Source organism: Pithys albifrons, chromosome 7 (assembly GCF_047495875.1).
Source record: "Pithys albifrons albifrons isolate INPA30051 chromosome 7, PitAlb_v1, whole genome shotgun sequence".
In the NCBI taxonomy this organism is placed as follows: domain Eukaryota; kingdom Metazoa; phylum Chordata; class Aves; order Passeriformes; family Thamnophilidae; genus Pithys; species Pithys albifrons.
The window spans coordinates 32,652,379-32,679,282 of NC_092464.1; the positions used below are offsets into that span (position 1 = coordinate 32,652,379).

A 26,904-nucleotide genomic window follows, 5' to 3' on the forward strand; every position below is an offset into this window, starting at 1 on the left:
AACCACAATAATATTATATTGTTTGTACCAGGCCAGTCGTTTTCCTGTCATGAACTTTAGAGGATAATCCTTTTCTATTTTTAATTTTAACCTCAGTTTGTGAATTGAGGGATAAAATATCATTAAACCATTAGTGTTTGTAGAGTGCTTTGAGAATAACAATGTGCTTAGAAGAGATATGGTACATTATGATGCTTTCATTGGAATTAAATTTGTATAACTTCCTATTAATTTAAATGTTTTGAATTTAATTTCTCAGATACACAAGGAGCTGAGTCTTCTTTCCAATCTTTATCTTGAAATTTTGAATAAGAGATTTCTGTCTCTGAGATTACAGTGTTTTCTGCCATCCCTCCAAGACTCTGATTTCTTGAACTTGAAACCTAGGACTTTTATATGCTTGCGTTTTGGGTTATTTTCATCTTTACATGTTTTTCCTGTATGGCTTTGCTTAGTTGCACATGGCAGCGCATGCATGCGCATGTATGTGAACATAGGAAAGACATGGAACTGTTGGAACGAGTCCAGAGGTGGGCCACCTACTTGATAAGAGGACTGGAGCACCTCCCCTATGAAGACAGGCTGAAAAAGTTGGGGTTGTTCAGCCTGGAGAAGAGAAGGTTGTGTGGAGTCCTCATAGCAGCCTTCCAGTATTTGAAGGGGACCTAGAGTGAAGTTTCATTAAGAACTGTAGTGACAGGACAAGGGAGAATGGCTTCAAAGTGAAAGAGGGGAAATTTAGCTTAGATATTAGGAAGAAATTCTTTATTGTGAGGGCGGTGAAACACTGGAACACGTTTCCCAGGGAGGTTGTGGATGTTCCAATCCTGGCAGTGCTCAAGGCCAGGTTGGATGAGGCTCTGAGCAATCTGATCTAGTGAAAGGTGTCCCTGCTGATGGCAGGGGGGTTGGGACTACCTGATCTTTAAGGTCCACTCCAACCCAAGCCATTCTGTGATTCTATATGTACATACACACAAAATAGCTGGTTTTCATCTAAAAGGAATATAGAGTTTTACCTCATATAAAGTGAAATTTAAACATAAAAGCATTTTAATTTAAAGTACTTCTAGAACGCTCTTACACAGCACACCACCTTCTTGTTGGTAAGGCAGCTGCTCCCACTCGCCTTGGTATCATGCTCTGCTCCTGTTTCAGATCAGCTGGCTCTTGCGGATCCCTCAGAAGCTGTTCAGCTTGTACCATGGTCTGAAGCAGTAAAACCTTCATGAAAGAAACTGGGGTTGTGATATGTTGCCCATTAGGGAGTACAGAAGTTCCCGGCATCACAGGTTACCCTTGGTGTCAAATCCCACTGAAGCTGATTGCAGAATTTGGGTATGGCTGAACCCTCATTTGAGCCTGGTCTGGATACAGACATCATGTCAGCTGCCTGCCTGTGTGACAGGTAACTTCCTGGACATCTCCTCTACTGCTATAACTAATGCTGCTATGCCATATGACTGATGCTATGCATTAAGGCTAAGCAGCACAAAGGAAGGTACCACAGCGAGCGCTGTCAAGGTATGGAAGTGCACATGTGGTGTCTATCAGCATAACAGGAGCCAGCAGTAAATTCTCTGCTTAAAAGCAGCTCCCCAGGGAAAGGAGGGACGGAGCCTTGCTTTTGGCTTTCCTCACCACACATCTCATCAGCAAAGGAGCCGACCTTGGGTAGAAGCTGAACTCCTTAACTCGGCCACCTAAGCTCACAGAACAGGGGAGTGCACTCAGGCCCCAACACAGCTGTATCTGTGTCTCCCATGCAAAAAAAAGGGCATCTTATGATACTTTTGAGATGAAATTAAAACTCATTAGGTAAATTATTTATACGGTGAGATCTGAAATTGGCCAGATGTACATTCCTATTTTTTTCAGGCTATTATTGTGGCAAGAGGTATAGATTTCTTATTTTCATACTGTTATGTCATGAAATCTGGAAAGTCAAGTGATAGCTGTGTCAGACTGTTTATTTCAACAAAACAGAGGTCTCCAAGTGCATTGAAGTTTTTACAACTTTCATGCAGTAATAACTCTTGGATAGCAGAACCAGAGAGTATCAAAGTCCATCTTGTTAAGGGTTACCACATGAGATGTGGTATCGGGACCAAAACGGCTCATTCCTTTTATTAATAAAGGAGCCTCACATTACAACTGCATGAATCTCTCTCCCTCCAAGTCATGGCATTCAGTTGTTCAACACTATGTTATTTGTGGAATTAAAATTGGAAACATCACAGCAGCAAGAGCAGAAACAGCAAACTCACACTGAAATACAGCTTTGGCTGTCACAACCCTCATCATAAAACAAGGATCAAAGCACTAAATATTTTGGCCATGACGTTATTTCTGGAAGAGGGGTGGGTGCAGCTGTCAAGAGAAAGTGGTTTGCCTCTGGGTCACGCTTGTTTCCTTTCCCAGCCCACGTGCACTTGGAACAGATGTCGCCAAGGCTGGACGACGTCCCTCCAGCGGGAGCAGCAGAAACCATTCGCCCCTTGCGCACACACACGGGCAGCTACGGACCCGCCAGCCCCTTGGGGGGGCAGGGCAGGGCAGGGCAGGGCAGGACCGGACTGGGCACAGCAGGGGAGGGCCGGGCTGGGCACGGCAGGGCAGGGCCGGGCAGCCTTGCCCTCACGCCTGGCATGGCAGGATCTCGATAAGCAGGGCCCGACCAAGAAACCTCCTGTCGCTCCCACCACTGGCGGGATACGAATTCTCGGAGCCCCGGACGAGCAGGACTGACCCGCGGCCGCCCCCAAAGCGCGGGGACACCCCCGCCAGGCCCGGCCCCGGCCCCGCCCCCTGCCCAGCAGGGGCCCCGCCCCCTTGGGCCGGACCGGACCGATACTGCGCATGCGCCACTCCACGCCCGCCACGTGACGCGTCCCAGCCCCTCCCTGCTCTTTGTTTACCCCGCGTGGGGGCCGCGCGCCGGCCGATGACGTCATCGCGCGGAGCCCCGCCCCTGCCCGCGGCGCTCTGGGGTCCTGCCCGTGCCCCTGTACCGGTCCCGGTCTCTGTCCCTGTCCCCGTCCCCGCCGCTGCCTCCGCCGCCCGTCTGCCCGCACCGAGCGGCGGGAGCTGCTGTTGGCCGCCCCGCAGCCGGCGGGCGCATGTTCCCGGGCGGGGGCGGTGCGGTGAGCGCGGGCGAGCATGGCCGCGCCCGGGTCGGAGAAGAGCAGCAAGAAGAAGACGGAGAAGAAGCTCGCGGCCCGCGAGGAGGCGAAGCTGCTCGCCAGCTTCATGGGTGTCATGAACACCATGCGCAAGCAGGTACGGGCCTCTCGCCGGGGCCGCCTGGCCGCGCTGTGCTCCTGCCCCGCCGGCACATCCCGGGGCCGCTCCCGGCCCTGCGTGGGTTTTCCGTCCCTGGAGCGCGACGGCGGTGAATGACCCACGGAACAGGGCACCGCGGGCGGCCCGAGGGTCTCCGGCAGCCAAACAGAGTAGTGAGCTCGATTTCCCTTGCGTGTGCCGACTGTGGATGCTGGAGGCAGAAGACGCCGTGAATTTTCCTTACCTGGTAACGCCTTGCCTGTGGTAGGGCAGGAGTAACGCTGTGAGTGATGGCTCAGGGTCTCCAGCTGGAGCATTTACAGAGCCCTTTTCAAACAGAAACGTGAGAGGAGGGAAAAGCTGGTGATGTGGAAATTTTAACCAGGAACTCTTCTCTGAACAAACTGGCTGTGTCTCCCGTGAATAGTGAAACTGCGGCAGGTGGAGAGGGGTGTCTGGAACTGTGGCCATAATACTGGGAGAGTCAGTGGCAGTGTAGAAGCCTGGTGGGCTCATCTGAGCTCAAATTCTGATTTCTTGGGCTGATTGGCTTTCTTGGTCAATAGTCTAATGATTATTAAAAGTGACTTCTCAGTTTACCAACAGAGAAAGAGTGGTGACCAAAATTGCAATCAACGAGTGCATTTCAGTTGAGCTGTTCAAACTGAAAGAAATGTTTGGGTTTAAATTATGTTTTAATAAAAAAAGCTTACATTTCTAGTACAAAAGCAGAAGGATGATCTATGTAATTCCTTGCATATGAAGAAACTTTCCCTCCCGTTGGAACAGCTGGCTTGATTGTGGACCTTTGGTTCATTTAACAACAGTGATGTGGAGCCAGAATGAAAGCTCCCTCTGAAGCCAGAACATGTAGGGCCTTCATACTTCATATTGTGTGTTGTATCTTCTGGGGTTTAGGTGCTTGTCCTCCAGTGTTAGTCTTGCCAGAGGTTCAGTCCATCCTTTAATGCTATCTGGGTCTTGGCATCACAAGTGATACCAGTGTTAGTTATGCTTTTCTTCAGCACTTCAGCCCTGTTCTTCTCGCACTAAAACAGTCAATTATGTTGTCTGTATAAACCATTTCATGCAACTAAACTCCTGTTTAGGAAAACCAGAATTTTTTTCAGTGACCTCGGGTAGTGGAGTGAAGTCTTGAAACCTGGGATCTACTTTTTTGATGTAGGCTTTGTTTCTGATCTAATTGTGTAAATGTATTCCAAGGTGTGACTGAGTTCAGAACTTGGTTTATCCGTGTTTTGCTCATACCCTGTCACTGTTTTAAAAGGGGATGTCAGATGCTGCTATGATTTTAAGTAGACAAAAGAAATACTGCCCTTCCTTAGATCACCAAGATTAAGTTCTGTGGCATCTGTGTGTACCTCTGATTCAACTTTCAGAATCTCTTATGCCCAGTGTGGTACATATGTGAATTTTGACTGGAAACTTCTGATCTGACCTCAGATGGTGGCTTTGCATATGCCATCCAATGCTGACTGCTCCAGAAATTCTTGCATATTTCATGACACTCCTGCTTCTTTTAGGAGTTGTTTGTAAGAGGAGGTTAATGATTACTGAGGGTGCAGAGAGAGATGATACAATTAGGAAGTCAGCAGGAGCCAGCAGAAAATACACTGGTTTCAGCTAACTGGTTGTGCTAAAGTTTAAGGGGATTTACAGGCATCTCTTTCTTCTTGTATTTTGCTGCGTCAAGAACTGTGCTGTGGTTACAAATCCTGAATATGAGTTAAAAATTTCCTGTGATGGAAATGTCAGCATGTGTGTGGAGCACTAGATACTGATTTGCAGTAGTTCAATGCTGTAGGAAGATGGGCTGATGGGAAAATAGAGCTAATATTAAGGAGGCTGCTTTTCCTGTGAGCTGGGGTCAAGAGGCAGCCTCCAAGAGTGTGGGTGTTTAGGGCAAATTATGGCCATACCTGCACTCAGTACAGGGGAGATGTTGGGGCCAACTACGTTTAGTGCATGGAGGACTTGCTGATCCCCAGCAGGTGATGACCCACCTCTGTGCAGGTTTTCAGAGCTATTGGACAGCATGTGCATAAAGCCTTTGTTGCAACCTTGCAGCTGAGTGAAGTCATTGGGAATGAAGCTGGGATAGAGCTGCAAGGTGTTGCTGAACCTGTTCTTTGGAAGGTGGCCTATTTAAGCTCATGTTAGGGTGTGTCTTTTGGTTGACGTGAGTCACTTGTTGCATTATGGAGGGGACCCAGTGACAGCAGTGGGTCCTTTGGAAAGAAGTGCAGAAATCCTTACAACAGCATTCGTCGAAATGGAACAGTCACACCCAGAAACATTCCTGGGGAAGAAATGAAAATGGTCTGGTTTGGTTGACAGATGCACTCAGAGAGGCCTTAGAACATCTGAGGTGCTTCTAAAGCTGAGCTATTAAATGTGTCTTACAAATGCAGTGAGGAGCTCAAGCGACAGTTGGAAGTCTTGGCAAAGCTTGGCCAAAAGATTTTATAGTATCTTCTACTATTAGTTTCTGATGCTTGTTTTGAACCAGAACTGCTAGGAATTTCAGGTGTAAAGGATTAACTCTGAAACTTTTATAGAATGGTGTCTTCTGTTGTTTCAGTCCTGTATGGTTTAAAGCTACAGATGTACAAAGAAAGCTCTATGTCACCCCCATTAACTTTCATTTAAATAATGTTTTTTAAATGTATTATTTATATTTTGTCCAACATGTGCTTCTGAATGTCCTTAAAAAAACTATAAAAACAGGCATATTTGAAGAGACTCTATATATGGGTTATCAACATTGTGCCCTTGGCCTCAGATAATATTTATATCTGTGTGAAAAACATTGTCACAGTTCTAAGCAAGTATATATTTCCCACAGTAGAAACATTCTCTTTTGAGGTTAACATTGGGATGGCTGTAGGTAGGTGTTTCTGAAAGTAGATCCATGAACTTATGGCAGTAGTCAAAAATAAATTCCTATTTTTTGAGGAAGCAGTGCAGCTCAGTTTTTCTTCCTTAATAGAGAGTATGTTGTAATTAACTGTAGCATGATATGCATTTATTTCAGTCAGTATGTTCTTAGAAAGGATACAGCTTCAGAATCTATTCAAATTATGTTTTTTTTACCCCAGTCCCTTACTCTCCTCTCCTGTCTCCTAACAACTTTTATAAGTTCTGTCACTTTCCTTTTTCCTTCTAGTGCGTGACCTTTCACATGTAGGGGAGAAACTAGCTGCCTATGTATAGATAGCAAAAAAAAGGAGAAATAAATAATTTTTTTTGGCTGGAAACTCGTTGCTTATCAGGTATGGCCAGTCAAAGCCTATTCCATAGAATAGTATTTTTCAGATAAATTTTTCTTTAAAATGTTCCATTGAACGCTTTTAGCTTGTTCATCACTTTCACTCCAGTTCAGCAATATCATGGCAGCCTTCAGATATGAAGGTCCTGTGAATTTTTTTGAAAGTCAGCAGTGGAGTAGAGGAGAGCCACACAAATATAAATGCATAATGTAGTATAAATGCAGCCCCTGTTAGATGCTGCAGGAACTACATTATTGGAAGCTGATATAAATGCCACCAGAAAAACATAATCAGAGTTTTATGTCATTTGTAGCCATCCTGAAGGTACAAATTCTTGGGTAAACTGGCCTTTACTAGTTTTCCAGGTTTACCGAACTTTGAATTTCAGAAATTTTTTTTTTTATCATATTATGCCCTTGAGTCGTGTGGGTTACATAAATCTGGTGAATTTCCATAAGCTGTTCTGCGAAAAATGTTGCTCAAATATTTTTTAAATGCTGATTTTTGTGATTTTTGTCTGTTTTTTCCCTCTGATTTAGAAAACTCTCTGTGATGTCATTCTGATGGTTCAAGAAAGAAAGATCCCAGCTCACCGTGTTGTGCTTGCTTCAGCCAGTCATTTTTTTAACTTGATGTTTACTAGTAAGTAAAATGGAATTGATTGATTTTAAACTTTCATGATGATAGTCTGCTAGATTTGTAGTTGACAAGTTTTTATTTTATGAAAGTGATTAATTTGAGGGATAAATATAAGTGAAGATTTCTCATTTTGTGTCCTTCCATTTATCTCTGTTCACCCCTCCCCTCATTTTCCCTTTAACACTTTTTTGGTCAAGTGTTACTTCATATGTAAACTATTTTAATATTTGGGGCCCACACTCTGTATTAGAGTCGATCCCCTTCCTTTAACCTCAAAATAGGGAGATTTTGCTTCCATGACAGAATTTTTCTGCCCCATTGCTTCCCACCATTAGGGAATTCATACGTTTCTGCATATATCAGGAGTTAGGGACATGGTTTAATGGTTGGACTCAAATGATATCAGAGTTCTTATCCAACCTTAGTTGATTCTGTGATTCTGGAATTCTTGCATTTATGCTCTCTATAAAAATTCTGTTACGTAAGGCATCAGTATCTTATCTTTTGTGTGCTTTGCACATTGTAAAATTACTGTGGAATCAAAATCAAGTTGAAGTAAAGCAACTGTACCTTCCAGTGGTCAGCTGGTAACCCTCTGTAGGCAGACAGTGCTGTGTGTGAGTGGGAGAGCTTGGAGCTGTCTCCATTGTTACCAGCCTGAATGTGGAAATGCCTTTTGATAGTGCAACATGTGCTTTGGTAATGCTGACTTGGCAGTCTGCTGCAGTCAACAACATCTATAACCTTTTCTATTTAATGCAGTTATCATAATTTACATACAGGCATGTACACACACCAGTGATCTTGTTTGTTCCACTCCCTCCTTTCTTTCCTGACTTGCATTAATAGTCCTGGGAAAACAGCAGTCAACTCTGTGCAGTTTCTACCAGGTTCCCACTTCATATAATCACTTTATTTTCTACTATTTCAAAACATACAATAACTAGAGTGGCTTTATTGATTAAAAGTTTGTCTTTTAATGTATTTGCAGCAAATATGATTGAATCAAAGTCCTTTGAAGTGGAGCTAAAAGATGCAGAGCCTGACATTATTGAACAGCTTGTGGAGTTTGCTTATACTGCAAGGTAGTTTTGTTATTAAAGCTCACACTTTTTCTAGGAAGCCTTACAATTGCAAATTATAAAATCTTAAAATAATGCTTTTGTGATTAAATCAGTTTTGTTGCCATTACAGTTCTTTACTTTCTTTAAAGCCTGATGTGACTAGACCGTCTATCCTTCTTCCCTTTTTATTTAATCAGTTGGAAGCCACACGGACCAAAGAGAATGGTATTTGTCTCCAGAAGGCAATTCAAATTAGTTCAGGCTTTTGACTTCAGTATTGGAGTCAAACAATACTTCCCACTGTTCTGAAACTCGGGTCCTTATTGTTGTTAGTGGGGGTCTCTCTTTGTGGCCATGGTAGCTATGGCACAGGACCATTTCCAGGAGTTAGACCCTCATCTCAAAACAAGCAGGGTGGGTAACTGTTCCGTGAACAGAATTTCCCTCCTGTCTCAGGTTGTCCATGTGTTTGCATTTTTTTGTGGTTTGGTTTTGTTTTTTTTTTTTTCCCCCAAACAGGGCTTCTATGGGTGGAGAGTTTTGTAAACAGTACTTAATCAGCTTTAATCAGGCCTTTGGATGGCAGGCCTTTCATTTTGTACTATTGGGATTAACTCTCATTAGGGAGGCTTTCTCTTTTTTTGAGAGGAATCTTGTATGTTCCATCAGTGGTGAGAGGCAGTCAGTGTCAGCACCCGCCCCAGTCACATGGCCTGCCCTGGTGCCCAAGCCCTAGTCTGTGGGTTCTGTTCTTCTCTGGGCAAATCAGCCAGAGCAGTCCTGACAGTGAGTTTAGACTGAGTTTGCTGATACTGATGTCCATTTGGGAGCAGGAGACTCTGATAAAAAAGGTTTTTTTGGGGTTTGGTTTTTTTGTGTGTGAAAGTGGCGAATCACACAAGGCCAAGCAACAGTATAGGACTGCAGAGGGCCTGTATTGAAGGCTTGTTCTTCAGATCCCAGGACTGGTTACTCTTTTCTGTGCCTCAGTAAAGTACAGCAAATGAAAGCAGTTTCAAAAGATTGCAAAGGGAGGTTGTGTCTTCAGTCAGTGTGTGAAAGATTCTTGGGTAAATAGCAAAGAAATAATTTTGCCATTTCTGTGAATTAGTGTAAGTTGTGGCGTTTTTTTACTGCAGCAAAGGGGGTAATTTCAGTGATGCAAATTTTACACCTTTTCTTTTTCAGAATCTCAGTTAACAGCAATAATGTCCAGTCTTTACTAGATGCAGCGAACCAGTATCAAATTGAACCTGTGAAAAAAATGTGTGTGGACTTTTTAAAAGAACAAGTTGATGCTTCCAATTGTCTTGGTAAGAGAAATAGACTTACTGTTTATTTTTTAACTTTGCTGTTCCTGAAAAATAGGTGGTATTGTCTAAAAGACAGATTTGGCTAAATCCAGCCATATAAAAATAATTCTGTGCTGAATTTGAACTGTTGCCCCTTGCCACAGGGTCCACTGACTGTGCAAGGTCTCATCCAGCTTGGCAGGACTCTGGGGCTTCTTGTTTGTTAGGGAACCACAGCTGGAAAGGTGGAGCTTTCAATTGTTACTGTGCTTGCAGACAGAATTTCACAGATTTGTAACTTCTACAAAACTAGCATATCTTCTGCAAGTATGAACAGAATAAGGTTAGGCTACTTTTGATTTTATTCACTTTTCATTTTGAATTCATAAATGTCATCTGGGCAGTTTTTGATATGACATGTTCTGTAGCTGTAATGTGAACTCAGTGTTACAGAAAAGGTAAACAAGTAGAAATAAATACTTTTTCAGCCTAAGATTTGGTGCATTTCATTTAATCAGAGATTAAAGAGAATTTTTTTAATTTTTTTAAGAGTTTCTTACTGACATTTGTTAAGTAATTCCTCCCTTTGGCTTTTGTTAGCTGGAAAATCAATTATGCTAATGCTTGCATAATTTGTTTCTAATTTATAGCAAAAAATTATTAAATCAATTTTTTCTTAAGGCATTATTTGTAAGTTGAAACATGTACTGTGCAGACTCATAGATAAGTCCACAGTTCATTAAAAAAGTGTATTTGAAAGAAACCATGGCTTAATTTGAATCTCTTGAAATTTTGTCAGGAGGTCATACCTCATGTGGATTTTATCTTTTTAGTTTGCATTTTACTACTTAGAGCAGCTCAGACTAGTTGTAGCCCATGGGTTAATGAGTTGCTCTTGCTCCACTCTCCATCTCCTGCATAAAAGGAGAAAGCTGTAGCATGATGACCAGAAGTTCCTGCTGAAAAGCTCTGTGCTTATATGGTTTCTAATGGGAAGGTTGGTGATGGTGCTTCTCAGTAACAGTTGCTGTTTATACCTTTGTGCCAACCTTCTACCCTTCCAGCAACATGGACTTAAATTTTTTGTGTTGGTCTGCAGCTGACTGTGCTACCTGTGTAGAAAAGTCCCAGTTCACCATGGCTTTTGAAGGAAATTTGGCTTAGTTGGTGACTGCTGTGGCATGAGCAGGTTAGGGGAGGTTGTAAAACCTGGATCCAGTTTCTCAAGCTGTACTGGTTAGATTTTGTTATTGTAGTGTGGCTCAGACTGGGTTAAGGTACTGTTGTTTGCTTCATAATGGGGAAACATGAGGAAATAGTGCTGGGGAGAGATAGTTAATACAGCAAGTGTTGCAGGTCTGACTCTCCAATTAGTTTGGTTGGGATAGGGATCAGCAGCTTGTCCTTGGCTTGGTTTATAGATTTGCAGATGAGTTACGATAGCATGTGTTTAAAAAAAAAAAGGCATGGTAATAAGTATTAAACTGGGGTTGTGAGTATCACTGAAATGACAGTAATTTTATTCTATTTTAATATATTAAAGATAATTGTAGTTCAAGTTTGGAAAGTTTTTTTTTCTTAATTTTCCTTCATAGGCATAAGTGTGCTAGCAGAATGTCTAGACTGCCCAGAACTGAAGGCCACTGCAGATGACTTCATCCATCAGCATTTCACTGAAGTTTACAAGACAGATGAGTTTCTTCAGCTGGATGTTAAGCGTGTGACACATCTCCTGAACCAAGATACATTGACAGTGAGGGCAGAAGACCAGGTGAGATCCCTGTTTCATACCAGCTCAAAGCACTGAACTTCACTATCTTTTTTTAATCAAGAACTGGTTTCAAGTGTTCAAGGATCTCACTTCTGATGTTTCTAGAGGATATGATGCACAATAGTGCTTGCTGAATTGTGGGATAAAACATCTATCCTGGCTTGGTCAAAATCAAATGTTAATAAATATTCACAGTTCAAGTGTGATTTATATATGTGTTGTTTCAGCGAACTAGGAAGAAAGAAGCCACAGAGTAAGCAGCAGTTTCCTTTATCAAGATAGCTTTAGGACTTTGGATTCCATAGTATGTGAGCTAAATTCAGTTCAGTGTATTGTAGCAGTTGCTTCTAGATTGGGATTTATGTGCTTTTGGTTAAGGTGGCGTACTTCAAAGTATGAACAAACTGCAGCTTAATGGCTTAATTCTACCTGAGTATGGCCTTGTTCCATTCCATAGAGGAGTTGGCTTTTGATGTAAACATACGCCTACACAAGTTAAGCCTGGGGAACTGAGGGATTTGAAAGTGAGATGAGCAAAACACTGAAAGCTAGATGCATTGGCAGTGATAGACTGATGGAAGGCCCTTACTTAGACAGTGGACACAAAGGTTAGGTTTCTGAAAGGAGCCTGAAGTTTCACTCAATTAAAAGTTGTAACCTCTGGTAGAAATTACATTCACAGGTGTCCCACTTGGAATGCTAGGTTCAGGTTACAGCACAGCCCTGAATGCTTGTTTGCCAGCTTGTTCTTCCTGGTGCAAGAAAACAGGAAGCATATGGGTGTCTGCACTGCAGTGTGAAGGGGTGATTGTAGGGTGGTTGTAGCAGCTGGGTGGTACTTGTAGTTACTGGGTACTTGTTGAAGCTTCTCAGTCAAATCTGTTGAAAACAAACTGCAATCTTGCCTTTCTAGCTTCTATGCTGTTCTGGTGCTTGACCTAGGTAATTTAACTTTGGGTTGCATCATGAGCTGACCCATACCTTTGAAGTGCAACAGAGAGATTTTGTAGCCAAGATGGTATGTGTATCCACTTAGAAATGGATGTCTTGCTAACTGTAAAGTTTCCATTGATGCTGACCTCCAAGAGGCAGAAGAATCAATTTGGAGCATTAAGGTTTAGTTACTTGTCTTACAGTGTGGTGATGTGTTTTATGAAAACAGGAATTACAAGGAGTGGGGGATAGTATCACGTGACTGAATAAGGTAGTTGTCTGGTTACAAGTATAAATATGAGTTATGTCACAGTTCAACATTCTTACTGAGTGCTGGCTAAAAATCAGGTCACAGGGTAACTAACATTCCTAGAGCTGGAAGCATTGTTTGGCTTTCAGCTAAAATGACACTTCAGAATTTACATTCTTGAACTTCTGTTGGCAAGGTAGGATGGATGCTTTAACCTGGCAGCCGTGGTAGAAATGTTTTCTGTCATCATTAAAATTCCTTTAGGAAACTAGCCATGTGCAGTATGAAATTATTACAGGAATCTTTTTTCTCAGGAGTACTGTTAGAAAGTTGATATTATACTGTAACTTTGGTATTGGTATAAAGCATATATACATTGAGCAAAAAAAGAAAGGTAGCTATAATTACTGCCTGTCCTATGCAGTGTTCCCATCCCAGTCATTCTGTTGAACTTCCTGAGTTGATGGAATTGAGCCATAAATATTTCTATCTCTGTTCTCCCTCACTGCCTCATAATTTTGCAGAATTATAACTGGGGTAGTTGAGTAGTCTTTCTAAATAATTCTGCCATTAAGTATCTTTCCATTATCACTCACCACTGATTATTGTGATCAGTTTCAGCTACAGGCGTAGATATCAGCTGTGCTTGTAATGAAGTTAGCCTGCCACTTCAGAGTCAGTGCTCTTAGATGAGCTTGCTGGGTCTGACAGCAGCATGGAAGTGTCACAGTTCATATGTAATACTGAATTTTTGTTTCATTTCTTCCTAACTCACGAGACAATCATAAATAGAGCAGATTTCTTGGTTACCTTCCCTGTTCTGTCTTCACTGCCCCCTAAGAAAACCCATTATCTTTTCCAGTACAGAGGAGAAAGAGATAAATTTACACTAGTCTGCTGCTAAAGACTTGGATTTAAATAGTATCCCCTAGGACAAAATAGCAATATATTTGTATCCTCAATATGATTTGGCAACAGAAGCAGTTTATCAGCTTAGGAGACTATATCAAGTAGAAGCTATTTCAGCATTTCTGGGGAAGTATTACCAATATTGTGACATAGAACATGAAGAGTACTAGATTTAATCTGGTCCAGGAGTTACCCACACAAATGGGAATTTCAGATTCACACTTTCAGTTTGGAGGGAAAAGGTTAAATAGCAGAAGTAGCATGGGTTTTAAAATGTGTAGATGAGTTTTATTCTGTGCTTCTACATTTGTTTCACTTCCTGTCTGAGCATTGTCTCTTTTTGGGTTTCATTTAATGTTTTGTTGGGGAATAGGTGTTGGGGTTTTTTTGGAAGATGGTGATGGACCTCACATACTAAAATGTTAGTATAGGTTAACCTCCAGCAGGACTAAGAATCAGTTTGGTGCATTAAGGTTCAGTTGTTTGTCTTACTGACTGTGATGTACCTTACCCTTTCCTTTCCTTCTCTCTTGTTTAAGGTTTATGATGCAGCAGTCAGATGGCTGAAGTATGACGAGCCAAATCGCCAGCCGTACATGGTTGATATTCTTGCTAAAGTCCGATTTCCTCTGATATCAAAGAACTTCTTAAGTAAAACAGTTCAGGCTGAACCACTTATTCAGGATAACCCAGAATGCCTTAAAATGGTGATCAGTAAGTTGACCTCTAGTTGAAACCTTTATAATGTTCTGCATAATCTAAAAAATGCTGTGGAATTTTTGAAGATTGTTTGCTTTAAAATGCTCTGACAACATTTTCATGTTAAATCCATCTGACTGTGTTCTCTCTAGTACATTGCATTTAGCTGAAGTTGGATTAGCAGATTATTATGTAAATAAAGCCTAGCTTATGTAACAGTGTGACTTTCGTTTGTTTTCTCCTAGCAAATGACATGAACTCCATGAGAAGTAATGGAATGGAGATTTTGTCAATGACTCGTTAGGGTAATTGAAAGTTAGTCTGCCATTGGGACAGACTAGTAATTTCAGTATCATTCATGCTTATATGTGAATTAATAAAAGAAACACTGTATGTCAAAAATTTGAATATTATAAAGCTTCCCTAAGCAAATTAGAATGTTAAGTGTACTGTTGCACTATTTTTATCTCTTAATATATACTTGACCATTGATCCTACAATGATTGGTCCTACATTTGCATTCTCAAGGTGCAGATAAGATAGAGAACAAGCTTCCCTTTTGTTTTTAGATACCATTTGTGAAATTTTATTGTGTAAGAAAAAAATCTTAGTTGTTGATAAATATTTTGGAAATAAATTTTCAATTTCAGTAGCAGTTAACTAGTTGGCTTCATTTTAGTGTAGATCTAAAAAACAGTACACAACTGATTTCCTTCAGATTCAATGAGCAAGATTCAAAATAACCTATATCTTGCTGACCTTTGACATCTCAGTTGTACTTCTTGTGTGACAGGAAGTTTGGTGCATTGCTTAAGAAATGAGAATTTTTGTCTGGGGTCAGTGGCTTGTAATGTCACCAATATTTTTGCATTCTCTGGAATGTTTCTTCAGAGAATGCTTATTCTCTTCTGCAAGTTAAAACTAATATTTTACATTGTCAACTAAGAACAATAGTGAGGGGATTTCATGAGTGTGCAATCTGCTAGAGATGCCTTCTTATCAGTCAGAAACTGTGGTGTGAGGAGGTGGCATTGTTGACTCCTAATTGTATTCAAGTGCCTTCTTTTAATGTTAGCACTGTTCTCTGTAGGCTCCCAGTCCTGCTGTTCCTTATCTTGGGTTTGCCTCCTTTTGCCTGTTTCAATGCGACAAACTTAATTGCTTGTTAATATTGGATAGATTAGTTGATTGATGAGCTGATACATAACAAGAGTCTGTATTCATATCCTTTTGACATGGAGCAGCCAGTTTAAAACAGGGTGTAAGTCTGGATGTATAGCCGTATCCTCATGTGCTGCTGTGCAACATTCTTCCCTTTTAAAGCTGTATAGGTGTAATGTAGAAACTTGGTTTCCCTCTTTTCCCTCCCTTCCCCCTCTCCCCTATCCCTGCCTTTGAAACATCCCTTTTCCTTGTATGAGCTACACTGGATCTGCAACAGTTGCTGTCTTCCTTCCAGGTGGGATGCGATACCACCTCCTTTCCCCAGAAGACCGAGAAGAGTTAGTGGAAGGCACACGGCCAAGAAGAAAAAAACATGATTATCGCATTGCTTTGTTTGGAGGCTCACAGCCCCAGTCCTGCAGATATTTTAATCCCAAGGTAATCGTTACCTCAGAATGCATTAAGATTCACTGTTTGTAATCCCACCTATTTTATTTGCTGATAACATTAACTAAGATATAATGATCTATGAAGTGGTATTAAGAAGGATGTATTCCCTGCCTCTTGGGTATACAGTTGGAAGGATGTGGTTAATTAAGTATTTTTAAGCCTGTGTACCAAGATGTAATACTTCATTTTTAATAGAATGATTGTTTCTTGGCAATATTAGATACAGAGATCTGATCAATCCATAAGTTATGATTTGATTGGTTTGTACATCCCACAGCTGCAAACAAATAAAAGGCCACCAAAACATTAGGCAGTTGGTTAGGAATATATGAAAGTCTGTATGCATGTGCATGTACATAGATGTTTGGAGAGTAACTCAAAGCAATTCTTTTTAGCACAGTTAAGTTACTGGCTCATATGTTAGTGTAGAACTCAGTTTTATAGTGCAAGGCCTTTTTTTTAGTGCATTTATTATAAATATACAACTACTTCTAAATACGAAATGTTCAGGATTTTGTTTGTTCTTTAGAGTATATAAGGAGAAGAGTGGGGAGTGAAGTATTATGTAAGTGGAAAAGAGTGAGTTTTTGCAAAAAAAAACTTAGAGGTAGCCAGTTTTGAGCAAGCAACTTCTGCCTGCAATTTGTTCCTATATTTCCTGAATAAAATCAAGGCAGAGGAATGGTGTATATTTCAGCTGAATGGTCTAGAAACATCAAATGCATGCAGAAGGATTATCCATAAGCCATTTTACCAGGCAAGCACATGCCATAATACAGAAAAAACTTGCTACATAAACATCAGGGCTCTCTAAGTTATGAGTTCACATGCATGTAATGTTTTGTTGCAGAAATTCTGGTTCTAACTCAGCATATTAAATGCTTGTTATGATTTCAAACAGTTTTGTGTGTTATCTGTGTGAACTTTATAGTCAATGTGAGCCCTGTCAAATGTAATTCAAAAGGAATGAGCCTTGGGTCTGTTTTGAACTTTTCTGTCACATTTCTATGTAAGGTAAAATTGAGCCCACCTTTTTTGCATACTGCTCAAGTCTGAGGAGAGGAAAAAAAAACCATTACCTTTGCTGACTTAAACTGAGAGACATGTGATATGTATTTCCATTGGGAATTCAAAATTCCCAACTAATGACCACCTTTTCCCTTCATGCACATACCCAGGATAAGCAGTACTCCAACTGGAGGTGAGGAGGTGAGGGATGCAGAGCAGATAATTCTTTCCTCTCCAAGATCTGAGTTGGGGAAGCCTTTGATCAGGGCATTCATAACTTTTCAGACAGTTGAATGGTTTTGGCAAGGAAACCTGTTTTGTGGACAAAAAGTACTACCTATGAAAGTCTGCATAAAGCAGAGGATAAAATGGCTTTTTCTTTCATAAACTATTGCAGAACTGCCTCCTGATCAAGACTTATGGCCTTGCATGTGGATTCTTGGGGGGGAGAATAGGGCAGGGAAGGAAAATTTAAACAGTGGGGAATTGGAGATCTTTATTCTAACAAGCAAATTTTCTTAGTCCTTATCCTTTCTTAGCTAGGGTATTCTTATCTAGCCTATCCTGTCTGTTGAACAGCTTTTACTAAGATATTTAAAGGTCATTTTCTGGGTGTTTTGCCTGAGTATCTGAGTTTGATCTTCAAAACTGTGATAGTAGCTTTTTAGACACAACAAAGTAAGGATCCAGAACCCCTGCTGAATTAGCATTTAACTCGCTTTAACCAGTCTCATCAAAAGATGATGGAAGGGTCACAGAGCAGGGAATTAGGCTTGTGTATACACTTTTGCAGGGTTAGGACCTTGAGAAAGAATTGAAATTTTGTATGTTGTCTGTTGATTGAATAGTGACATAGCCCTTCACTTTTGATTTTAATTAAATTAAAGTCTTATATGTCACCTACAGAAACAGTTCAAAACAAAGGTTATGTTTTTCCTGAAATGTTTTCTTGGTTCTAAGTAATATAAATTCCCATAATGCTAATGTGATAAAACTAGTGCAAAAAATTTAATTTCGCTGATCCCTTTGCGCACAAGATTAGTCTCTAATGCTGATCTTCATTTCCTTGTTGTCAAAAGGGTTCTTAATTAAGACTGGATTGGATACTGTGTGTTATTTGTTGAGACTCTTAGCAGTATTACTTTAAGTTTATATTTGTTGTCTGTGTTGCACTGTAACTGGTATTTCTATTGATGCATGTACTTCATCAAGAGAGCAAAATGATGCAATGGGACAGATGCAGATGGGCATAACACTTGGGGAGAATTCTGGCACTAATTTGAGGAGAGATGTTTGTTTTCAGGCCATTATTAGAAATCCTAGATGTTCTACTAACAGTTGTGAGAAGCATTTTCTTGTTGAATTTTCCACATAATATTTAACAAAAATATATTCTTTGCCCCTCCACCAGATTGGGAATAAAATACTTGTTTTGTTGAATGAATTCTTGATAAATATTTATACATGACTTCATGAAATTTTGTGTCAGCTATATGCTTGTTCTTTTGAAATGGCCATTTCTAGTGACTGAAATAGTTGGAAGTTTTAACTTTTTAGCAGTGCAAAATTCAACAATCTCAAGTAAAAAAGTAAGATGCCTGGCAATGCAATTTCTGGATGATTAAGGCAACCAACATACCTTTTATGAGGAGACACAGGTGTAGTCAATAAGCTATTAGGAGGTTGTCCATATTGGGCATCTCTGCTGTGTTCTGTGACAAACATGGAAGAGGAGGTATCAGCTGAAAATGAGGGAAAAGTCTTAAACAAAAAATATACTTTTTCACGTGGCCCATAATTGCATGTGCCATTCTTGTCACAGGGTCTTGTGGAGTTCAGATGGTTTTATAAATAAATTGATGAAAGAGAAAAAGGTATAGCTCTTGCCTCTGGTGTCCTGCATTCGGATTTGTTGGAAAACAGAGATCAGCATGGAAAGTGTCACTGTATACCTGTCTTGATCTGTCTTTTGCTATTCAGGCCCCCAGAAAAAAGAGGCTTGCACTGCCCAGGGCTGTGTGAATCTTGACTGTGGTGTAAAGCTACCCTTCTGCATAATTCCTAAATGTATTAAATGCAAAAATTGAATTAATTCTATGTAGTACAGACTAACACTGAAGAGCATTGCAAGAGGATGACCTAAACTGCCTCCTGCTGAAAGAGGAGGATACAGCTGAGTATGCTCAAGTTATGGCTTTTCGTTTGATAAAGGTATGGATGAAATGGATACATGAAGTGAAGCCGTAAAAGTGGGTCAGATCACAGCCCTTTATAACAGTAAAGGAAAACAACAGGATTTTTTGTAAAATTGCGAGAAGTTTGATCTAGAAAGTATGTTGATCTTGCACAATGCACTGAGACATTTTCTTAAGATTTATGCAGCTATTTATTTTGCCATGCTGTAGTATGGCTTTCCTTTCTAGGATGCCCCAGGACCTGTTTCTCACCATAAAGGGCCACATGCACCTGCCAGCTCTTCTTGATATGGGGGATGCTACAAGAAAAGATTGTAAGATGTTTTGGACTATAACATGCTCTGCCTCTCTTTCTTTGAACCCCCATGTAGGAGTCACTGTTCTTCCTCATTGAAGGTGTTTGAAGTATGTCCTTGCTAAGAAAATGTAATGATGTAACGTCTTGTGTGAACCATTGCAGTGAAGGTCATTCAGCAGGTTGAGGTAGACTGTCTTGAGGTGGCACAGATAACAGTTATGGTCCTATACGTTTCTGCTCGGTATAGGATACAAACTATGCTCATGGAATATGTGAGATGCTATTACTCAAGAAGTGTTTCTCATGCTGCATGCTATTCTGGTCTGCCATCAGTTGCTGAGTTTGGTGTTCTTAAGGCTTTGGGCATTACTGCCTATATTTGATACACACTGATTTTGCCAATCTGTGCAAAATCAGTTTCTAGGCAATATGACTGCCAGTATTTGTGATGGAGCATTACCCTATTTCTCATGCAATCAACTGTGGATAGCTATAGATCATTTGTGTTTTGTAAATTCTGTAAATAAGCTTCTAGTTGTCACGGTAATAAAGTATGTATCAGAGCTTTTTTACTGAGTTGCCTGTCAATTTGGATATTCTCCTTTTTCCATTGTCTTTGTTTGGTACATTCTGTATTTTATTGTTTTTTAGAAATAATCTGTTACTACATGTAAGATGTCTTTTTTCGTTGCTATAAAAGAAAATCCAGTCCTACTTTATTGATCACATGCATTGTTTCTAACATAATGCCAGCAGGAGGTCAATTCTGTTGGAAAAAACACCCCAGCTGTTTTTCAGGAAAGTTGTACTGGGTGCACACAGGGAATAAGGAAACAGAAGTTCATAATGTCATGGTTCATTGCAGCTAACTATGTCTGTGTCTAAGGGAACTTTTCAAGAGTACGCCTGAGGAGTATCCTTCAATAAACTGTTCATGTGTATTTTGAAAAGGAACTTAAAACTGACCATATCTAAATCTCTATGAAAAGCTCTCTGTTTGAAAAACACTCACTGTGCAGGTAAGTGTTATAATCTATTAGACATTACTTGTTCTTTGTAATGCAGGATTACAGCTGGACAGACATCCGATGTCCCTTTGAAAAGCGCAGGGATGCAGCTTGTGTCTTCTGGGACAACGTAGTTTATATTTTGGGTGGTTCCCAGCTCTTCCCTATAAAGCGAATGGACTGCTACAATGTGGTGAAGGATAGCTGGTATTCCAAGCTAGGACCTCCAACACCTCGAGATAGCCTTGCAGCCTGTGCTGCTGAGGGCAAAATTTATACATCTGGTGGTTCAGAAGTGGGTAAGACACTAAAAATCTTTAAAACAAACAAAAAGCACAAAGAAAGATAGCTGGAAATTTTTCTGGTTTTTGCATGACTTTTGACAAGAAACTGCACATTGCCATGTTAGCCTAATGAGTTTATTTTCCCATATTTAGGATTTTATCCCCCCAATCCAACCTGTTTTTGTTCTGTTTTTTAAATGGTTTCACTGATTGAAATGATTAATATTTACATTAACTAAAGCATAAAGTACACTACAGCTTTAAAGAGTTAACTAGGGACAAGGCCAGGTTGGATGGGGCTTTGAGAACCCTGGTCTAGTGGAAGGTGTCCTGCCCATGGCAGGAAGGTTGGAAATAGATGATCTTTAAGGTCCCTTCCAAACCAAACCATTCTGTGATTCTGTAACACATATCTTGGGAGTCCCACTCTTAACTTCAGTAAATCTACAAAACTGTGTGTTTCAAAATTTTCTGCAATGTGTGGCCAGAATAGCTACATTTTTGACAACAGCTTCCTTGTACACAGCATAGGCTAGGCCTAATGAGGTTTTTTTAAAGGGCAAAAAAGAAAAAAAGGTAAAATAGAAATTTTAAAAACTACTACTTCTGGTGGTGAAATCACACCTGATCTTGTAAAGGAATTTGTCCAATTTTCCTATCAAATGACAGAAATTATCCTCTGTTGTTTTGTTATTCTGTTGGTTTGCTTCAGCAAATAGAGAAATAATACTTTCTTTAGATGTTATTACTCAAAATAGTAAAGAAAAAAAACCATTGGGATTTTTTCTCTCTCCAAAAACCCTAGAGGCTGACTTGTGCAATGGTGTTCTAGAAACATTTTGTCTACACCTGGTACCAAAAATCCAAATGCTGTACTGTAGGCATGCTATGTTCTTAAAAATAGAGCTTTAAAAGAGCGGTATTTTAGGGGGAAAAAATGTTAAAATCCTAGAAGGAAGAAATTTTCTAGTAGGTCCCTTTGGGTTCTGCCTTGGTGCAGAGGAAAGTGAACAGAGCAAAAAAGGTCAGAATCGGTGCTTAATATCGATAAGTCACTTAACATGAGGTTGCAACATGTAGGTCATATAATCTGACCCCAAATATTTTAAGAAGTCTAATGAACAGCAGAATAGGCAGTTCTCAGCTGCCACCTTGTGTGGTAAATTTGAAATAGCACCTTTCCCTTTACTTGAAATACTTAAATAAGGCTACATTGGGGAACTTGGACCAGTATAAAAATCTTGTGAACCTTCATAGTTTCCTACATTTCAGTTCACGGGGAATAATGACAGAAACTTTCGATTGTATAGTTTATTTTCTAATACATGTTAAATAGTTAATACAATTGTAATGGAAATTTTAATTGAGCAGTTTTCTTTGAAAACTACCCTCAACATTACTGCATAGTTTAATTTTGCTTTCCATAAATCTTATTCAAGACAGAACAATAAAAGCCAAAAATTAATAATGGAGTTTATTTTGCCTGTACTTTTTTTTTTTTGGAATGCAGTGAACACTGAAAGTTTGGGAAAGTCTGTCTCTCCTGAATCAAGTATTTTCTGATTTGGAGCAGGCAATTATGTGAAAGCATTAATCGGATAAAATGCTTCAGTGTGTTTCGTTGCAAAGAAATGTAAAAAATTGCATGTTTTTTGTGTCAATTGAAGACATTGGATTACGGTGCAGTCCTGTTTTATTTGCAATAACTAGCAGAGTTTTGAAGCTGAATATACTAGATTCTTCCACTCTATTTCAGTGCAGGAGGAATAGTTAACATTACACTGAAGATGGAAGCTTTTAACTGGTTTTCCTTTTTTAAAAAAGGCATTAAAGACAAGTCTGCCTTATTTTCCATGGATGGGAATTTCTACAACTTTAAAGCAATAAGAATGCCTACTTACATCGAATTAAAAATACGTCACACTCTATACAATTTTTGGTGATACCGAGAATTACAGAGTAGGAGTAATCAAATGCACAGTTTATAGGAGTCTTTTTCTGTATTTTGGGTCTGGAAACATAGCATTGTTTTGAGGTTCAAACCCATAGTTGGTAGTGAGTGCTGCTAGTATGACACACTTAATTTTTGGAAGTAGAAATCCAAGGAAAAAGAGGCACAAGAAAAGGCACCTATAACTGTTCTTGGTGAATGTATCTATTGAAACAAAAAGGAGGAGGATCCCGGGTCTTTTCTGAGAAAGTTGTATGCAGCATTCTCTGCCTTGCCTGTGGTTCAGTTACCTGAGCACAAGTCTCTGAGCTCCCATCTATCTTCATTAGAAAAATTGCTTTTGATTTCAGTAATAGTTTTCTTGGCCCCTGAGGGAGGACTACAGAGACCCTACACTTCCAGAAAAAAAGAGTATCTGCCATTTCTCAGAAGGAAAGTAAAGTGAGGAGGGGTAGCTGTTCTGTGGTTGTCAATAATTCAGGAGTATATTATGACATAATTGAGCTATCAAATTCCAAAGGCAGTGAGTATTCTGGGAATAAGGCAAGTCACATTGCTAAGAGAAAAAAAGACTCATGAACTTGTAGTAAGTTTACAAAGCTGATTACATCTTTACATCTGAAAGTTCAATGTATTTCCAAGTAGTAAGAGTAGCAAGAGCTGATGAAAATGGGATCAGTAATTTATATGTATCCCTGTTCAGCATTTATTCCCCTCAAAAAAAAAGTTTTTCTTGTTTTTAAACAAAAATACCAATTTTATAAACTTAGTTACTAGAACAAAAGAGTGAAAAAAATTACAAGTATGTGCTTTTGAATAGTCCCAAATTTCAAGTTGGTTAGGTCTACTTTTCAAGGTGGGAACGCAGCTTTCCCTTTTCAACTAACAAACAAAGCATCGATTTGATAATTGCTGTTAGACTCTTCCCTTGAAAGGCAACCATAAAAATTAATGCCACTTTGGTGGGTTTCTATTTTTTTAAGGAAACTCTGCACTGTATTTATTTGAATGCTATGACACAAGAACAGAGAGCTGGCACACGAAGCCCAGCATGCTGACTCAGCGATGCAGCCACGGAATGGTGGAGGCGAATGGTCTCATTTATGTGTGTGGAGGGAGCTTGGGAAACAATGTTTCTGGAAGAGTCCTAAATTCATGTGAAGTCTATGATCCAGCCACTGAAACGTAAGTATTGTATTAATTCAGGGTATTTTTAGTCACTTGTGTCTTTGCTAGCTCTGTGAATGACTGAAGTAGAGATGACTACAGGAAAAACTGTATGTGGTAAGGAATTTTCCTGAGTCAGCAGGGAGAATTTTGTTATTTGTAGTTTTACCTGAAAGGCAGTTTTTCTTAAGCAGTTTTCTCCCATATTTAATTTTCTTAATTATAGGTTTCATTTACATATTTTGTATTTATTTTCTGCAAACTAGATGTTGACTTTTCCTCTTTTGTTTGGCTTTCTTTTTCCCCAGATGGACTGAGCTGTGTCCAATGATTGAAGCCAGGAAGAATCATGGGCTGGTGTTTGTAAAGGACAAAATATTTGCTGTGGGTGGACAAAATGGTTTAGGTACTTTAATTCTATTAATTCTCTTGCTGTTCACAGAGCAATTAATTCTGTTCTGGTCTCTTTTGCAATGAATTCTGCTCTGTTCAGCTGGAAAACTCTGAGCAGCACCATCAAACATGTCTGGTTGTTGTCACATCAGTGTTTCAGTGTTACCTTCCTCCTTTCACCTCCCCACTTCCCTATATCTTATTTTTCAAATTCCTGTACTGATGACAGTACTGTCAAGTTCAGATATGCACTCCTACTGTAGCCCAGTTCTGAAGTAGTTAATATGGCTACACCAGGCATTTAGGAAAAGAGGGGGTTTTGGTGTGGTTTGGTTTTTAGTCATGATGTGTTTTGAGATCTTGTAACATTCGTTTGACAGACCAGTAAAGATGTAGCCACTACTTTAAGAACTTCAGTCTAAAGACTTCAAAATAGGTGTTGTAAAGTGGTGAAAATGTGAGACCTCTTTTAACTGCCCAGCTTTGAAATAAGGCATACTGTCATGGGCAGGTCATTTATGATCTGCATGTCTCCTTGTCTTCAAAACTAGAAGAATAATAGTTTATTTACATGAATAATTGGTTTCTAAAGTGCTTTTCTATAGTGCTTTTCAAAAAGGAAAATTCTCATTTATGAGGTTTTTAAATCACTATTTATGGTAAATGGAATACTTAATTTCAGATGACTGCTCTTTTAGAATATACCTTCATCTTTTTAATTACCTACTAAAACTATTCCATTGTGATTGATTCCTAATGCAAAAATAGTAGATGTATTTATTGTGCAAACATTTTATCACTCCAGAACTGCCATCTTGCAAAATGTTAGTGTATTCACTGAACACCCCTTTAAGAAGTATTAATAATTGTTCTTACTGGAATAGAATGAGGAAGAGTTATATCTGAGGTGAAAGACTCATATCTTAACATGATAGAAAGGTTTCTTAATCTCTCAGATCTAATAATTCAGGACTGGAAGTGAAAACTGACTCAGAGTTGTTAAATAGGGATAACAGGGTGTTTGTAGCTATTGTAAGGTGTAATTACTAACATATTTCCTGAAGAAGCAAATCTTAGTCACAAAATCTACTTTTTAATAACTTTTGGTTTCTTTGGCCCTTTTCAAAGGGATTTAGGCTTTCACATGTCAAAGGCTATCATCATGAAGAGAGATATCCTCTATCAGTAAACAGCCCATTTTGGTAAAGGTACCCGTGAGCCCTCTAGAATAAAATGCCTTCACTGTAGGGAAGTTTCAGGTAGATTCCCGAGTTTTAGTCAGAGGCCACAAATCCATCCAAAATTCAGCATGAAGTAATAACATGCTGGAATCTGTAGAAAGCATCTAATGTGAATTTGTTACAACACATCTTACTTTCAACTTCCTTTTTACTTCTCTCTGTTTCTGTGTTTATGCAACAATGAACTGCTAGTTTAGAAACCTGGGGTGTTTTTTCAGGTTGGTTTCTTTTTTTTTTTTTTTTGCTGTAGGGTTTATAAAACCTTTAAAATAAAGACTCCAGTTTCATGAAACATTCGCATGATGTAGTTCAGTCCATACAGTATAATGTAGTAAGCAACTGTCTATTTCATTGTTTTGTAGGTGGCCTTGATAATGTAGAATATTACGATATCAAGATGAATGAATGGAAGATGGTGTCTCCAATGCCATGGAAAGGTGTAACAGTGAAGTGTGCTGCTGTGGGATCTATAGTCTATGTCCTAGCTGGTTTTCAGGGTGTTGCTCGCTTAGGGCACATTCTTGAATATAACACTGAAACCGACAAGTGGATAGCCAACTCCAAAGTCCGTGCTTTCCCCGTGACGAGTTGTTTAATCTGTGTTGTAGACACTTGTGGGGCAAATGAAGAAACCTTAGAGATCTGAAGACCTGTAGGAGATGCTGAGACATTCTTCAAGGACTTGTGGAAAGATGGCCATTGGTGCTTTGCTTCCATATTTTACTGAATCTTGTTAAACTTAACAGGAAAAAATTAGATACAGTCTTTCAATTTGTATATACAGCATATTGTGTAATGTGGATTTTGTCATGCCCATTTTCTTGTCTGTTGTAAGAGATGGGGATGTGTTTTGAGAATCCACTTACGTAGGTGAGATCACATGGCATCTTTCTTTAAAAGGACTATGGGTGTGGTCTTGTCAAACAGACCAAATCCAAGTATTTAGAACTCCTCTAAAGCATTTGGTGAAGAAAAGATTTCTGGTTAAATGACACTTTACCAAGGTCAGTTGCAGAGACACTTCATTTAATAAAGGTGAGTAGATACAGCTTGGGTCATGAGAAAGATGAGCAAAAAATTTTTCTCATTCATAGCTACCTGCAGAAATCTTATGAGGATGCAATGAAGATATTTTCTCAGGAAAGACCAAGGACTGCTGTCTAATAAAGGTTCCCAATGTTTTTACAGCTGTCTAGATCATGATAGCTGCCCTCTTCCAGTGAGTTTCTTCCATCATTTGCATGACTGCTTATCAATTTTTTAGAGAGGCCATATATAGAGATTAGAGAAACACTTTGATGGTCTCTTTGGCATTTTTGGGAGCTTTCACAGAAAGAGTTTGATTTTTTTTTTTTAAATTACACTGAGGTAGGGAATGGTGGGTGAAGTTGACAAGAATTGTGCACTATAATTAACAAGCTGGAAACTTGGAATGAATTTTCAATCTATCTTCCCAGGCATCAGACTACATACTGCGATGGCAAACCATTAGCAAAGATGGGAACAGGAATGGGAAAAACAAAGTCAATACAACAGATATATTGATTTTTCTTATTCTGTTTTTAAAATGGCATGATCCGAGTCATTAAAGATACTTTGCAGAAGTCTTCAGAAGTT

General features: G+C 39.6%; 1 protein-coding gene across 1 annotated transcript; it reads left to right on the forward strand.

The window, feature by feature from the left end:
* The first annotated feature begins 2,929 nt into the window (after positions 1–2,929).
* Positions 2,930–26,893, forward strand: KLHL7 (kelch like family member 7). The gene is made up of 11 exons (XM_071560920.1): positions 2,930–3,279; positions 7,112–7,214; positions 8,203–8,296; positions 9,464–9,588; positions 11,163–11,338; positions 13,970–14,144; positions 15,589–15,731; positions 20,310–20,550; positions 23,470–23,671; positions 23,962–24,059; positions 25,650–26,893. The coding sequence occupies exons 1-11, from the start codon at positions 3,160–3,162 to the stop codon at positions 25,931–25,933; spliced, it is 1,761 nt and encodes a 586-aa protein (XP_071417021.1). The 5' UTR covers positions 2,930–3,159; the 3' UTR covers positions 25,934–26,893.
* Positions 26,894–26,904: the final 11 nt, after the last annotated feature.

What these genes read in the sequence shown, in the direction of transcription:
- KLHL7 (XM_071560920.1), top strand. Translation starts at nt 3,160, where the DNA reads ATGGCCGCGCCCGGGTCGGAGAAGAGCAGCAAGAAGAAGACGGAGAAG. An exon ending in ATCTGGTGGTTCAGAAGTGG is followed by an intron (nt 20,551 to 23,469) that starts GTAAGACACTAA and finishes TATTTTTTTAAG; the next exon opens with GAAACTCTGCACTGTATTTA. An exon ending in TATGATCCAGCCACTGAAAC is followed by an intron (nt 23,672 to 23,961) that starts GTAAGTATTGTA and finishes CTTTTTCCCCAG; the next exon opens with ATGGACTGAGCTGTGTCCAA.